The following is a 15615-nucleotide window of genomic DNA, read 5'->3' on the forward strand; positions in this document are numbered from 1 at the left end:
GACGCATTGCGTACTTTTGATACGTTTAAGTACATTTCTATATTACACTTACATACTTTTACTTAGGTAACATTTCAATGTAAGACTTTTACAAATAGAGTATTTTTACAGTCTGGTCTAAGTACTTTTACTTTGACAGATCTTCTTCCACCATATGACCTGGACCAGCTCGGACTGATGGTTGAGATAGGATATTGCGTAACTTGAATGTTTTCCGACTGTGGGACTGCCTCTGTATTATCAACAGTAGAAAGGGATCAACTCACCACAGTCGACAGTGGTACGCACTGGAGGGAAGATGGGCCTTTTTCCGGACTTTTCCGTTGAGACCTGGACTTTAATTGCAATAGTCATCACTCTCATCGCAATGTAAGCATGCTGTCTTGTTTATCTCCTGTTGAGGTCTTTTTTCAAAACGCATAGAGGTTTACAAACAAAATGAACCAATGCCACAGTGAAGCGAAAACAATCAAATGCGCTCTTTAAATTTTGCGGAAGTCCGCTCTAGTGGAGGCTGTGAGTATTTTAACCCTAGTTTTGTATTTTAAGTGAATTCTGCTCAGTGGAAAAACTAGAATTGATGGATCAAATGGATCAGAATTTATTTTTTTTGGTACTACCTGTTTCTTCCAAAACAAACTCATCAACAGTCGTATGGGCCGTGACAACATGTAAAATATTCAGCTGTAGATGGAGCCAACGTGCACTGTACAACTCAGCTTTCCTGTAAAGGTTCATAGATAACAGGCTGTATGTGAGGCAATGTGCAAACCTGGAACAACCTAAATTACGCAATAAACAGCAATAACTCTATGACTATGACATCACTATGATTTCACTGGACTAAAAGTCTCTTGAGGTTTTGTATGTTCAGGCTATTAGTCAAAATAGGACACCTGTGTGGGTTTACTAAGGACGTGCAGGGCCCTTTGAATTAATAAAACCTTTATAAAACCTTCCCAAGCCAGACATTTTGACTGGTCAGGCACAGATGTAGCTAATAGCATAGTATGGGCTGCATTAAATTTTAATGGAACCTTTTCATAGCAGACATTTTGACATGTCATTTAAAAGTAATAAGTATGCAGTGCATTCAAATTATAGCCTAACATTAGGACCATTTCTGTGACATAACTTGACTCATAACAGATAATGCAGGCATTCAGTGAAATGACATAAGGGTTGTAAAATGTGTGTCATAAAATGGCCAGTTTGCTACCAGGCAGTTTTAGTATTTCAGTACTGTATTCTGATAACAGGATCCAGGAGATAATGTTCAGACTATACTGTTTAGATTAGATTAGAATAGATCCAACTTTACTGTCATTGCACAAAGTACTAGACAACAACAAAATGCAGTTAAGCATCTAACCAGAAGTGCAAAGCAGTAAAGTGTAGAGTAGAGTAATGTGCATATGTACAAGGATATATTCAAAATAAATAAAAATCATTATAGATATATGTATATGAATATACTAGCAGGATATATACAGTATGAACAGCATCAACAGAATGAACGGAGTAAAGTGAATACATTAAGATATATAAAGCTATTAATGTGAATGTTCATGTTGTTTGGTTAAGAAAATAAAAAGCACAAGCCAAAAACTGAGTTCAGATAATCATAATTCCCACCCATTAAAAATACTTTACAGTTTAAATAAAATAGATACAATTAAATGACAAATCATTTCTTTAATCAGACTTAATGCTGATTTTCCTTACACTTACGATAAAAACAGTAAGCAATATAAAAGAAGGGTACTGAAAATGACTGCTGTAATAACAGCTGGATTTGGTCTCAGTTTTCTAATGCTGTTTTTAATCCTCAGATATGGATATGCTCCATATGGCTTTTTCAAGAAAATAGGCATCCCTGGACCCAAACCTTTTCCCTTTATCGGGACATTTTTGGAGTACAAAAAGGTGAGACATGCCGGATTGGTACCATGAATTGAGCAGATACTTAGTTAATAATGGTTTTAAGCAGATACTTTGTTAATAATGGTTTGATACCATTGTTTCTTATTTTATTCCTTAGGGCATCCACAATTTTGACACGGAATGCTATCACAAATATGGAAAGATGTGGGGGTAAGTGTGTGTGCGTATACTGTTTGTCATTAAAAAAGATTTCTCATGTGATGCTCCAGACTGTAACTACAATGTCTGTTATTTGCATTACAAGGGTGTACGATGGCAGGCAGCCTTTGTTGGCCATAATGGACACAGCTATGATCAAAACGGTCTTGGTTAAGGAGTGTTACTCTGTCTTCACCAACAGACGAGTAAGGAAAAACACATAACACACATAATACCTCAACACTAATCAAAGAACACAATATAAAGAGGGCGTCTTCTGTGTGTATGTGTGGTTTTTAGGATATGGGCCTAAATGGACCATTACGTGATGCTGTATCAATAGTGGAAGATGAGCAGTGGAAGAGGATTCGCGGTATACTCTCTCCATCGTTCACCAGCGGACGACTGAAAGAGGTTGAAAGCAAACTGCAGCTTTATCATATTTTTAAGGGTCCACTATTCATTGGTCTATGATACCTGTATGTAACTATTTAATTATTTAATGGTTTTGTTGTTTACTTTTGGCGCAGATGTACACAATAATGTTGCATCACTCAAGTAACCTGATCAAGTGTCTTCACAAGAAAGTAGAGGCGGATGAAGTCATCGAGGTTAAAGAGTGAGTAATTATCTTGTTTGGGCACATCAGAATTATTCAGTTCTGGGTGTTATTTGGATTGTTTAACGTTTTTAGTGTTCCTACTTCTTATTCCAAAATGGATTGGAATGACATGTTTGCTTTTTTGCAGAGTGTTTGGACCTTACAGCATGGATGTTGTGACCAGCAGTGCCTTCAGCGTGGACATTGATTCCATCAACCAACCCTCTGATCCTTTTGTAGCGAACATTAAGAAAATGGTCAAGTTCAACTTCCTGAATCCCTTGCTTGTGTTTGTGGGTATGTCAGATATCATGCCGTAACCATGTCTGTCTTGTTCCTTTTGAGCCCTGAATAATTAATGTCTTTTCAATTCATTTCAGTTCTGTTTCCATTTGTGGGGCCAATTTTGGAGAAGATGAATATGTCATTCTTCCCTGCTAAAGTGCTGGATTTCTTCTACAACTTTCTAAGGACGATCAAATCAGACCGGAATAAGAATCAACACAATGTAATGTGTAGACAGTGTATAGCTACAATGGATTTGATGTTGGTTGTTAGTCTTTTTTTTTTTTACAATTTCTGTTCATAAACCTTTCCTTGAGCTCAAATTGTAAAAGTTAAAATAGGACTTCTACTTGTCTCACAGAACCGAGTGGACTTCATGCAGTTGATGGTGGACGCCCAGATTGCAGCAGCCAATGAAAAGGATGCGAACTCTGCGAAAGGTAGATAGAGGAACCAGATGGAGAATGATTCAAGTTCATGATTTCCTTTGTAGTCATGACTGAGGGGTCACTTTCAAAATGTCAAGGGTCACTTTCTTCCTCATATAAAAAGCAATGGCTTTTCATCACACTCAAGTTGAATGCTTTCATAATGTGTGTATTTCACACATTGGCTTACTTGTTGCCTGTTGAAGTCGAACAAAAAATTTGGTTAAAACGTCAGTCTATGGTGTGATTTCCTGTGTCTCAAAGCTCTGAACAACTGTTTAAAGTTGTTTACAAATGCTACATATTTATCCAGAAACTGATTTTTTCAAACTTCGACATTGTTTCCAGCATAGTCACCATCTATTACCATGAGTGCCATAACCGTGCAGTCAGATATTAGAAAGGTTCATGTTGACTGAATGAAGGACAGTCTGTTACTAGCTAATGCATGGTGACCCTTTCCAGACCACAAAGTTATGAACTTTTACTTTGACTATTATCATTAATAGTGTTAATCATGGTGTGTTTGTGTTGCAGGCCTGACTGATAATGAGATCCTTTCTCAAGCCATGATATTTATCTTTGCTGGCTATGAAACCAGTAGCAGCACACTGGGATTTATAACCTACTGCCTGGCAACCCACCCTGAAACCCAAAAGATCCTGCAACAGGAGATCGATGAAACCTTCCCAGAAAAGGTTACTTGAGTATTTTACTGTACATATTTTCTGTCATTATCAGCAACTGGTTCTATGTTACAAATTGATAACTCCTTTATACTTTACCTTCCTCCAGAGCCAACCAACCTATGATGCCCTGATGCAGATGGAATACCTGGACATGGTGGTGAATGAGTCAATGAGGCTGTATCCTGTTGCTACTCGGTTAGAGAGAATGACAAAGTCTTCTGTGGAGATTAATGGTGTGACCATCCCTAAAGGAACAGTAGTCATGGTACCAGTTTATACTCTCCATCGTGACCCTGATTTGTGGTCTGAGCCTGAGACCTTCAAACCTGAAAGGTACTCTACTGGATTGTTGGCAGGTTTAGGTCAGATGTAACTCAAACTTGTCACCATTTAAAATATTTGTTCATCTTTTTTTCAGATTCAGCAAAGAGAACAAAGACAACGTAGATCCTTATGCCTTCCTACCCTTTGGAGCAGGGCCAAGGAACTGCATTGGCATGCGATTCGCTGTCTTGATGATGAAGTTGGTCCTTGTGGAGATCCTTCAGAACTTCAGCTTTGTTACCTGCAAGGAGACAGATGTGAGAAGACATTTTCAGTATTAGTGTAATAGAGGCAGGTTTTTGTGTATAATTGGGCGTCAGTGGATTTGAGCTTTGGTAAGACTTCTTTGTGACACATTTCTTGTTTTTTCCTAGATTCCATTGGAGCTGGGAAATGATGGATTTACCTCACCCAAGAATCCCATTAAGCTGAGGTTGAAGCCCAGAACAACTGTTGCTGATTCTCCCTCAAGCTAACTCTGATTATCTGTAACCTGGCAGTTCTCACTTAAGCCTGCAAATCACTAATTTAGGCTGTCTCGAGTACTTCTTCTAAAAAAATTATATAGTAATGATTAGATAGTATATTCTTCTAAAATAAGGTTGTCTAATATTAAACATGCATAAAGTCACCACTCACTGATTTATACTGTAACACATATCGTATCGTTGTATATATAGTCTAGGCTTCAATTATAGAATGGAAGTTACTTTTATTTTTCAAGCATCAGATATTAGCTGGAGCATCCAGGGGCGTGTGTTGTGTGTTGGGGCTAGGTCCTTTCCACAGCGGCCTTCACTCTCTTTCCCCTCTCTTTCTACTGTCCTCTCAAAGTAAAAGCAAAATGTCAAAAGAAAGCATCATTAAAGGACACACATAGCAAAACATCTTGCAAGACTTGCATACTTTCAATAAGGAATTCAATAACAATTTACAATTGCAACAAGAAAAACTGTAGTCCAGCCAACAGCTTGGCTGGTGTCTGTTGGCATTGTGATTTACTAACAGAATACGAATATATGAAAGCACAATTACTGTTCTGAATGCCTCGCCACACATGCCAGAGAATTGCAACATGTTACCACTATGTGCACACATGTCAAACTTTTCCATGGAATGAGTGTCCTCTGGTTGGCTGTGCTCTTTGCTCTTAATTTCACAAGTTAGAGAGAGTGGCGTTGAGAGCTTGTCACAAATTGTCACTGCATTAATACACAACACATTTCATTCATGGCATCACAGACATTACTGATATACTGACAATCATATCTCATTTGTGACTGTGTTTTTCATATGTATAATAAAAATGCTCATAAGTTCTCACATTTGATTTGGTCATTGTGTTGTGGTGGTGCTTTGTCATGCTTTTGAGACAGGTTGCCAACCGTCATGTAATGGCAGTCATTCCATTTACTTATGTCTTGGAAGGTATTTCCATTATATGCTTACCCTAGCTCCAGTGATTACTTGACAGCTCTAGGTAGTACAACATTGCAAAATATGATTTTCATTCAAAAAATAAAATCCCTGTTTAATGTATGTTGAAGTGTTAAAGATTAAATGACCCACCAGTAGTTCAAAAAAATTACCAGCTACAACATTTAAATTCAATGAGGTTGCACATTAATGCATACGTAATAAAAATAAATTAATTTGTAATAACTCAATAATTAATTGAAACACTCACAGGGGCATTTTTTCTGCATAAATTACATTTACAGGATAATACTTTTACTCAAGTCAGATTTTAAAGGCAGTATTTACAGTGTGTTTTTTTTACATTGTTGTATTGCTAATTTTAGTTAAATACAGGATCTGGATACTTAAGAGTATTGCCATTTGTGCCATCATGTTACATCAGCTGTGCTGGAAAAATACACCAACTCAGTGCAACACAGAAACAAGCATGCTCTCACATGATGATGACGTGTAAATGAATGAACCACCAGCAGAGGCACATGCCACATAAAACCTGTTTTGCGTCCATAAGTGATTTTTGTTACGGTAACTGCAGTGCTTTACATCACAACATGAAATCAGGGAATATGAGACTACACCTTGACTAAAATGTGCCCTCACCGGGGCCTCACATGTCCTGGATTTACAGTACATTTCACTATGCAAGGAGAGTTAACAAAGGTGTACAGAGGGCAGAAAGATTGCAGAAAGGGTGGAGTGTGTGAACACTGTTGTTTTTGTCTTTGAGCCGCAGTGACTGTGCACAATTTGGAGCAGATCCCTTAACAAAAACAACTCGTCTATCAGGTTTCTGTTCCTATTTTTCAGTAAGACAGCGTCTGTAAAAGGGTAGTAGAGAAACAAAGGAGAGGTAAAGAACTCCTATCCCCTTTCTATTCCTTTTCACTTAATAACTGGTCTACTTTTAAATGTTAGGATGTTGCTTCAAGAGGCTAAATCACACAATGAACTATAATCATATTGTGTGACAAAAGCAGCACTTCCTACTTCAACATTTTAAATCATGATCTTCAATATGTCCATTTGCGTGTCACTGTCACACTGACTCCACTAAACAAACAAAATTAATTATACACTAATCACTAAACCCTACCTTCATTTATGACTACATCACATAAAGTGCCATTATTGCAGCCCACGAGGTGGACTAATTACATTGATCCCAGAGCTGTAAAGAGAGATGAGATAATAGTTGGATTACAAATAGTGGAAGGCATGTTGAAACCTTGTATCACCCTCAGCATGCTCACACCAGAGAGGTCAAACACAGTGTTGCGATACTGTCATTTGGCCATTAAGGGGAGTTGTCACACCGTGTTAGACGATGCAAACCACCTTCCCCACGAGGCGTCACTTGTAATGGGATATTTTCAGATATAACCAGCTCTATGACTTTTCAAAGTAGGTTTAGGGTTTGTCTGTGCAGGAGCATCATTTGATTGATCATTATTTAAACGCATTTATATTTGGCTATATAGTGGCTTCTAGATTACAAAAATCCACAGTTGTAGTGCAATCGCACGCTTACAACAGAGAAACTACCCATCATAAATAGTAAATATGAGCTCGTAGTGTGCCATCATTAGGCCAAATCAACAAACACTTAAAATAAAATTTACACTGAGACTCAGGAGCGGGCAGAAATTAACCCTGGACGTCCGAAACAAAGAGGTTTATCCCACAGATCCAAGAACGCCCTTGTCGCCGCCCCCTAGCGAAAAGGCCGCCAGCTATTGGTCAGTTTGTTGCACTACGCCCCTTTGATTGGCTGGCGGCCTCGTCGTTGAACGTCTGTTGTTCGCCCTCGCCTCAGAGGGAGAGCGCCTATGACAGTGTGCTGCTTTGATTCATGCTGCTGGGGAGCCTCATTTGGGGATTTGGAAAACAATTAATAGGGCCAGAACAGAGCGCATGAAGGTATGTTTACCCGCGGAGGGTTGTGGAAATATATTTGCTGCTGCCTTTCAGAAATTCTATTTTCAATTTGGTCGTTTTTTTTAAATATGAAAGCAAAATGCCATAGTCCATAGACAGGTCTCTCTGAGTCAGTCTTGTATTTGCTCGTATTGTATTGGGTTTTTGTGTTTCTGGTTTAAGTGAAACTTTACAGCAAAATATGTATTACTTTATGCTTAATAATAATGCCAGAATAGTATTTAGATAATTTGTATTTTAGAGTATCCTACAATCGCTGAGATCCATGGGTCTTATGAGTTCATTTTCAGGCTAATGGGTGTGTGTACTCCAGTGATATTGATGCAGTATTGATTTTACCATTATCACTCCAGGCAATCTATATAGATAATTGCTAATATGGTGGTTTTTTTGCGATGCTTGTGACACTCAGCAATTGAACTGAATGTTGCCAACACGGAAAATAATGACAGTCCCTTGTGTCAGACAAAGGCCCAGGACGGCAGGTGGATCAGTCTGCTGTTCCTCAGCAACCACTGCCATCATTTATTGCCTTGGACACACTGAGCAGTCTGTTGTTGTTGCACGTTGAGCACTGGAGCACATATCCTTCCTTGTGTCTCAGCCAAGATGAGTAAAGGTTAACTCAGACTGTGTTTGCTACCTGAAAGCAATGACTGTATAGAGATAATAAAAAAAAACAAGTGAACTGTGTCTGAATGCACACTAGCAGACATCTCTCACATAAGAACAGGGGGTGCATAGAGCCATACCAGTGTTGATATCATTGATCATCGCTTGCTGAGTTGCATGAATGTGCCATCTCATGACTGTTAGTATATTTACAGTGGCTGGTTATTAGTTCACCTACCAGTACTCACAAAGCCAAACTGCAACCCTGCCACTTGAAACCAGTGGGATTCTGGGATTTACTCTTGAGGGATGATTCCCATGGTGTGGGTATCCCTGGAATGCCAGAATGATTTTCCATGGAAGCTGAATTACAGATATCATATGACACATAGCAACAGCTATTACACACACTAGTATCTGGACTAAACTAACTAATATCAGTGTGTGTGTGTGTGTGTGTGTGTGTGTGTGTGTGTGTGTGTGTGGGTGGGTGGGGGCCTGGACTCAAAGCCGACCTCGCAATACAAGTCAATTCAGCGGCTGGTAAATAACTGCGGATTCACACGTTGTTGCTTTGCTTTTGAATGTGCGGTGAGCCACAGAATGCACAGAGGAATTTGGACGCTGCTGGAAAGTAAACAGTACATTTGAGATTCAACCTTCTCTGATTGTGAAGAGGAGAGGAGAGGTTTGTTTAAAGCCCAGATGAGGACGGTTGCTTTCACTTTGGGTACAGACGGGTGACAAATTTAAAGGAAGAACCAGGACAAATGAGAGGAAAACAGTAACGAACGCAGATGATTCCACACGTGAAGGGTCACTGAATAGGTTGATGAGCATGGAAAGGATAAGAAGAATTATATGCTGTGTCATCTCAAGTCAAGTCCTTTAGATTTTGGACCCATTTGATAGATCACCATCATCAAAACATTAGAGTCTTTTAGAAGTCCATAGCCTATAGAGGATAGAGGAACACTTAACTGGAGTTGCTCTGGCAGCCCAACAGCTTACTAAGACACTTAATACACATTTTTATTTTACACCCATCTGTACCTTATAAGTTATACAGCAAGAATGCATAGTTCATACTGTACAAACCCTTAAGGCGCCTTGCACTGAACTTTTGTTATTTGATGTTTATTTATTCATTGTATGTGTGAGAGAGAGAACGACGTGAGGTGTAAGAGATGATCATTATAGCTTCTGTTATCTGACTTCACAGCTTGTACGCACCTTGTCAAACACATGATTAACACTGTGAGGAACACCCACACAGCTATAAGGCACTGATAATAACCTGAAAGCAACTTCACCCCTACTTTAAAAAGATGAAGTCAACTGTGTTTTTGCGTTTCTCTTCATTTTAAGGATGATGTCAGCTGGGTGATGTGTGTTATGTCTGGACCCCATGACTAGGCTCGACCTAGCTGATGAATCACAGGATACAGTGGATGGAGTGTGGGATGGCTAGTACCTCGTGTGTGCCAAGATGTTCAAACGATCACATTTGCTTAACACTGTTGGTATTTGGTACCTTCGCGGTGGACAGTTGGGGACTGAATAGAGCAGACAACTGTCCTCAGTCCCTCAGCAACTTAACATGCAGATATGCTAATGACTTCCTGTTTATAACCCCCGAGCACAAGCAAGGCCGCAGATGGGACCCCAAGTCCCATCCTACATCAGCTCTGTGCCACTCACTGAACAAATGCACTCAGGCGAGCCACCATTAAGTGCTGTGTTACACATAAATGCATTTATATTACCCAGAAGCATTTTTATTTCTTAACTAGGTAGGTCATTCGGATTCCATCTTGTGTTCATTTTCTGGTACTTTTATGTAGTAAACACAACCAGTAAGAATATTTCCTCTGAATATTCTCTCTCACTCTCTCTGTCTCCTCAGGATGAGAAGATGAATGTGGAGGCTCTAAGCAGAGCAGAGCTGCTGACTCTCCTCAGTATTTTGGAGGGAGAGCTGGAGGCGCAGGATGTGGTTATACATGCCCTCAGGGTGAGTTGAACACTGACACACACACAGATCCCCATATGGACTCTGTCATACGCATTGCAGGACACCTTACTTAGATAGGAGCATACATTCATAATTACAACTGAAAAATAATATAGCGGCCCATTAGAAAAAACACGCTCTTTTGTTTGCCTTTTCTGAAGACAGACTTAGACACTGATACTAAGCTTTTTCAGCATTACACCCCCCAAAAATGTGAGCAAACAGGGAGGGGATGTGTAAACAGGAAACTAAGGAAACTGAGCTAGTAAAGACAATGGCACAGGAGTCATTCTGGTTTCCCAGACATTTCATTCCACCAGAGCTCCAACATTATTATTAGTCAGACCAGTTGGAATCTGTGTTTCTCATTTTCACATTTTTATCTCAATTCAGGCACTATTCAGACCTTTGTATGTTCAGATTGTGTCTACACCCAGTTCAGACTGCAGTTCATACCAGGTGTATCTCAAATGTGACCATTTGTGCTCACATTTGTTTTAATCTGGGAAATTCCCGCTGCTGCTAAAGAGAACCAAAATGTGCCATTTGGCCAAAGAAGAAGACTTTGGTGGCTATTTGGTAGCTTGCCTAGGGTGCATAGCTCACACCCTTGTAAAAGTTGTTTGGCTCTGGCAAATCAGCTGTATCCAAATGTGATTTTGAACACTAAGCAGAGACTACAAAGATGCAGTCTTTCAAGGCAGCTTAAATCCCCCAACTGCACATTATGAACAGCACCTCAGACATTACTCAACAACAACCATATCAAATTGTAGAAATCTAATGTTTGAAGATTATGTCTTACACAGTTGTTCCTTAAACCTTTAGTTTTGTACAGCCCATTCACTCACATTCAACTCAAAGAGCCTAGCTTTCCTTTGGCTACAATGCATTGCAGTGTTCGAGTCTAGTCTGATTGGCTCTCTCCATACCCCCTGGCTGCTTTTCACACTCATGACCACAGCAGCTGCTCCATGAAGCTGCTTCGGCCCTGAATGCTTGACTCATTGTCTGAAGTAGCGATTGAGGTTGTGATGAGGACAAGTAGCAGCCATGACTGTCTTGGTCCAATAAACAGGTCTTGATAGTGAAGTTTCCCCAGCAAGAAAGTGAAGCTTTAATCTTGAGAGAATTTCAGTGCCAGGGCCTGAGGGGAAGCCGTTCTAACCGCACCAGCTCAGATGCATCTTAAATGGCAGCTGTCCAGACCTGACGCATGCAGGGTTTTTGAAATGAGACTAAACACACACACAGAGTCATCTCCTTAGGACAAATGTACAGTTGCCTTGTTGATGATACTTATTCCTTCTTTCCATATCTTTAGATATACTGCTTTTTTCCTTCTCATTCCTTTCCTCCTTCCCTTTTCCTCACACACAGCCACATTACGGGGGGTCTTTTATCTCTGACCATGACCCATGTCCGATCTGCCCACTCACACACACACACACACACACACACACACACACACACACACACACCACACACACACACACACACACACTCTGGTGGTCTCTGGTGGGCCAGTTAGAGGCTGCAGTGTTTATTATGTAGAGGATGTACAGAGTTGTAGACTCAAATCACTGACTTCCCTTGTTCCCACTGGGGGCCTGTACACCATTTTTACTGGCTGGCCCATGTTAGGGCAGATTGTGAGGGGGGCGGGGTCAGGGGTTGATAGCAGGCTAATTTGTCCAATATTGAGCTCTGCGTCTGTGCACTGATTTGGCACCCAGGAAGTACTGTCTGCCTTTCTCTGTCTTGGCTGTTTTATTCATTTTCGCACTGTGATTTTTCCCTGGATCTTGACATGCCACAAATGGTGTTCTTCTCTAACTAGAGCTCTCTGACAACACCGTTGTCAGTTGACATGCCACAAACGGTGTTGTTCTCTAACGAGAGCTCTCTTCTGAGTGTTGTCAGTTGACATGCCACGTTAACTAAACTCAATGTGTGTCAACAACATTGACTTGCATGTGAGAACAGTGCAAAAAAGGCAAAGAGACTCAAATCCTCACCCCTCTTCCAATTTCGAATATTTTCTCCTCTCAGCAAGTACTTGGGATGCCTGTCGATTGCTCGGGACAACCGCATTCAGGCACTTTTTAACCCTTCCTCCACACTGCAGAACCCCTGAAAACTTGGAGCTGTATTATCAGTGTGTGCTTGCTTGCTTATAAGGTGGCGTCACCTTTGGGACCTGTCTCTACAGATTCTTGATTGTACTGTTTTTAGCTCTCATCACTAAGGACACATATAAACTGTTTTACAAGAGGGAACATTCCTGAGAACATGACACCAGAAACAGGTCCTGCATTCCAACAGGAGTGGCTTATCTTTTGAGTTGATGATTGTCTATGTGGGAACTAATGCTATTAATATCTTCTCTCTGTCAGGCATAAACGGCATAAATCCAGCATAGAGCGAGTTCTCAGTAGCTCATAGGAATGACATTTAAAGACATGAAAACAGACCTGCAGTATGTGAGAGCCTTGACTTCTACACCTGCCCCTTAGATACTCAGTGAGTGATCTCACAGTCTCGATCGCCTTCATTGTTCTCTGCAGACACTAAGTAAACAAGTGACTACTTTATGATATCAAACTATATCCCAGACCTGCGGTAAGGATCTGCTTCCACTTCTTGTTAAAGACTTTTTGGTCTTGAGTACCCATGGCTGTGAAGCTAATACTGCTGTTTCATAATAACAGTTTTTGTTTACCCAGGCCACCAGTAATGCTCAACAGGGCCTGTTTTGTTTTTGATATGATGTCATATCCTGTAATCCTAAAATGCTTTGTCTATTTGCAGGCTGACGTATTTTCCTGACTCCATAAAACAATAGGGCCTGGCTAGAGTGGGCTGTTCAGATAAGATTGTATATTATGTTACTCTACAAGAATCACTGCCCAATTTGGACATGTCAAGATTGTTAAGGGGAACATATGATAAGAAAGCAGCAGAAACTACCCAGAAAGTTCCCTTAAAAGTAAAGCAATATGTAACATAACACTGTAATGCACACTAGTCTATGATGTCAATGAAGTGCTTCCATATGAACAACCTGAGCCTGAAGCCTGCGAGAGTAAAGCTCCCTGACCTGAAAATGCTCATGACATCAAAGTACTTGTACTTTATAGTTAAAAATAATGTGTACAGAAACGCAAACCTTCACACACACACACACACACACACACACACACACACACACACACACACACACACACACACACACAGTTTATACCAAAGATTAGTCCATGTGAGCGACATAGATTGAGTAATGTTTTCCTTAGGATGGGTTTTTATGGCAGCCTCTCCTATCCCTAGACCCAGCCAGAAGATCATATCTGTAATGGTAATGAGCTCCACCCTGCTATTTGCACTGATTAGGAGAGTATTTACCTACTACAAATAAAATAGTGATATAGGAGGTTGGGCTAAACCAAGTCTAAGATAAGAAAAATCTGTGCTTTCTTAAAGAAGTTTGTGTCTGTGGTGTTGGCATCAGTGAATTAATCACATCTTAATTTTTGACTCTCTCAGGAAATACCGGAGCAGGCCCTTGTTCCACATATGATATATATATGCTTGTCCAAAAGCATTGCCTGACTAACGGGTGAGAGCACCTGCTTCCATGTTTCATAACCACTGATGAGTATTTGAGACATTAGTGGTAGTTTCATTGCATGGACCACAAGATAAAGTGAGGTTTTGTTTGGCGTCTTTCCAGTTATCTTAGTGCCATCTGTGGTTAATGGGAGGTGTGGAGGATGCAGCTTTAGCCTTAAGCACACACCTTAGCTGAGGCTTCAAAAACAAACAATCTCTTTCTCTTTTATTTTCTCTCTCTTGGCGCACAAAAGCATGTCGTTGGGGCAGGAACCCTATACAAGTGAATTATGCTTAGCCTGTCTCACAAATCGGCCAAACTGATTAATCGGTCGACCTCTAACCCCAAGTGACTAAAATCACTGCACTATCTTTGCATTACCTTACAACACTGGCATGATCCTTCTCCAGCTACCGACATTGCCAATATGAAGCTGGACGAACTGGTCCCGGGGCTTGAATGCTGGTTTTCAGAGCAGGCTCTCACACTCTGCTGTGTTCTCTGCACCCTGCTGCGCAAGGTACTAGATTATGTTAGACTTATATGGCTTGCCTTGCACATAATCTAAACCCAGTTTTTGCTTTTAGTGAACTTGCTTTAAAAGTTGACGTACATAAATACAACAGACAATTTGCAAATGACTTATAGTCACTCGGTATTCATTTACAATAATGATTAATCTCAGAGGATATTTTGTACAATCTTAGTCGGTTCTCAGTAACTACGGAGGCAACTGTTTTCTAACCCACTAGCTATAGTGACTTCATATGGTGATAGTATGTCAAGCCATTTGTCTTCTAGCAGTCTACACAGTTCTCCCGCCTGCAAGTTGCTGAAAATCAATGAATGCGACTTCAAGTAGTACATTTGCAATTTAGGTTCTCCCAAGACAATACAACATACTCTCATCCTGTCAAAGTGTGGTGTAGCTAATGGTTACGTTGTCCTTTAGCTCCTAGTTAGTCATTTGTCCCCAGCACCAGACTGTCATGCAAAACTACATTTTTAGTACTCAACCAACCTAAGGCATGAATACTGTTGGGCAGGTATGTAATTTGTTATTATTTGTGATGGAGAAAAACATAGCACACAGTTCAGAAATGGTTGCTGTGTAGAGCTTTTCTTAATACAGGAAGGTAAATGACTAGAAGGAGTCTTATGAAGAGTTGTTTGATAGGTAACACAGTATAAGCAGCAGCTTTTATTTAGTTTGTAGCCATGGACACTGTTTGTCACGTGTTTCCCCAGCAGAATGTTCTGTAATTTCTTAATGCTCTAATGACCAGCACACAACAAAATGGGTCAGAGCCCTTTGTGTCTGTTTGAGTTTGCAGCCTCACCAGCTCTGTTAAATCCAATGTGACTGCCAGTGGATTGATATCTCTCACCTCCCAAGGTCTGTTATATATTCAGCATGCCTGACAAGTGGTCCATTGACTATATTTCCTTCTCCGCTACAAAGTACAGCAGAGTGGTTTTCCACTCTCCAAGAGATAAATGGTACTACTAGTCTTGCTTCCTCATCCAAGAAAACACTGAAGACACAGAGACATAAA

At 40.3% G+C, this 15615-nt stretch overlaps 2 protein-coding genes across 2 annotated transcripts in view; both read left to right on the forward strand.

Moving 5' to 3' along the window:
• The first annotated feature begins 212 nt into the window (after positions 1–212).
• On the forward strand, positions 213–5732 carry LOC127377913 (cytochrome P450 3A40). Its single transcript, XM_051426235.1, has 13 exons — positions 213–369; positions 1833–1926; positions 2042–2094; positions 2189–2288; positions 2383–2496; positions 2613–2701; positions 2832–2980; positions 3064–3191; positions 3330–3408; positions 3934–4094; positions 4192–4418; positions 4504–4666; positions 4784–5732. Exons 1-13 carry the CDS (start codon positions 299–301, stop codon positions 4883–4885), a joined length of 1530 nt encoding a protein of 509 aa, XP_051282195.1. The 5' UTR covers positions 213–298; the 3' UTR covers positions 4886–5732.
• Positions 5733–7696: 1964 nt separating this feature from the next.
• The window catches only part of LOC127377909 (CTTNBP2 N-terminal-like protein), a 15853-nt gene continuing 7934 nt past the window's right edge, over positions 7697–15615 (forward strand). The window contains exons 1-2 of the mRNA XM_051426223.1: positions 7697–7805; positions 10342–10449. Of these exons, the coding sequence (XP_051282183.1) occupies positions 7800–7805; positions 10342–10449 (114 nt within the window). The 5' untranslated portion in view covers positions 7697–7799. The remainder of the gene's footprint in view (positions 7806–10341; positions 10450–15615) is intronic.

Source organism: Dicentrarchus labrax, unplaced genomic scaffold (genome assembly GCF_905237075.1).
Source record: "Dicentrarchus labrax unplaced genomic scaffold, dlabrax2021, whole genome shotgun sequence".
NCBI lineage: Eukaryota > Metazoa > Chordata > Actinopteri > Moronidae > Dicentrarchus > Dicentrarchus labrax.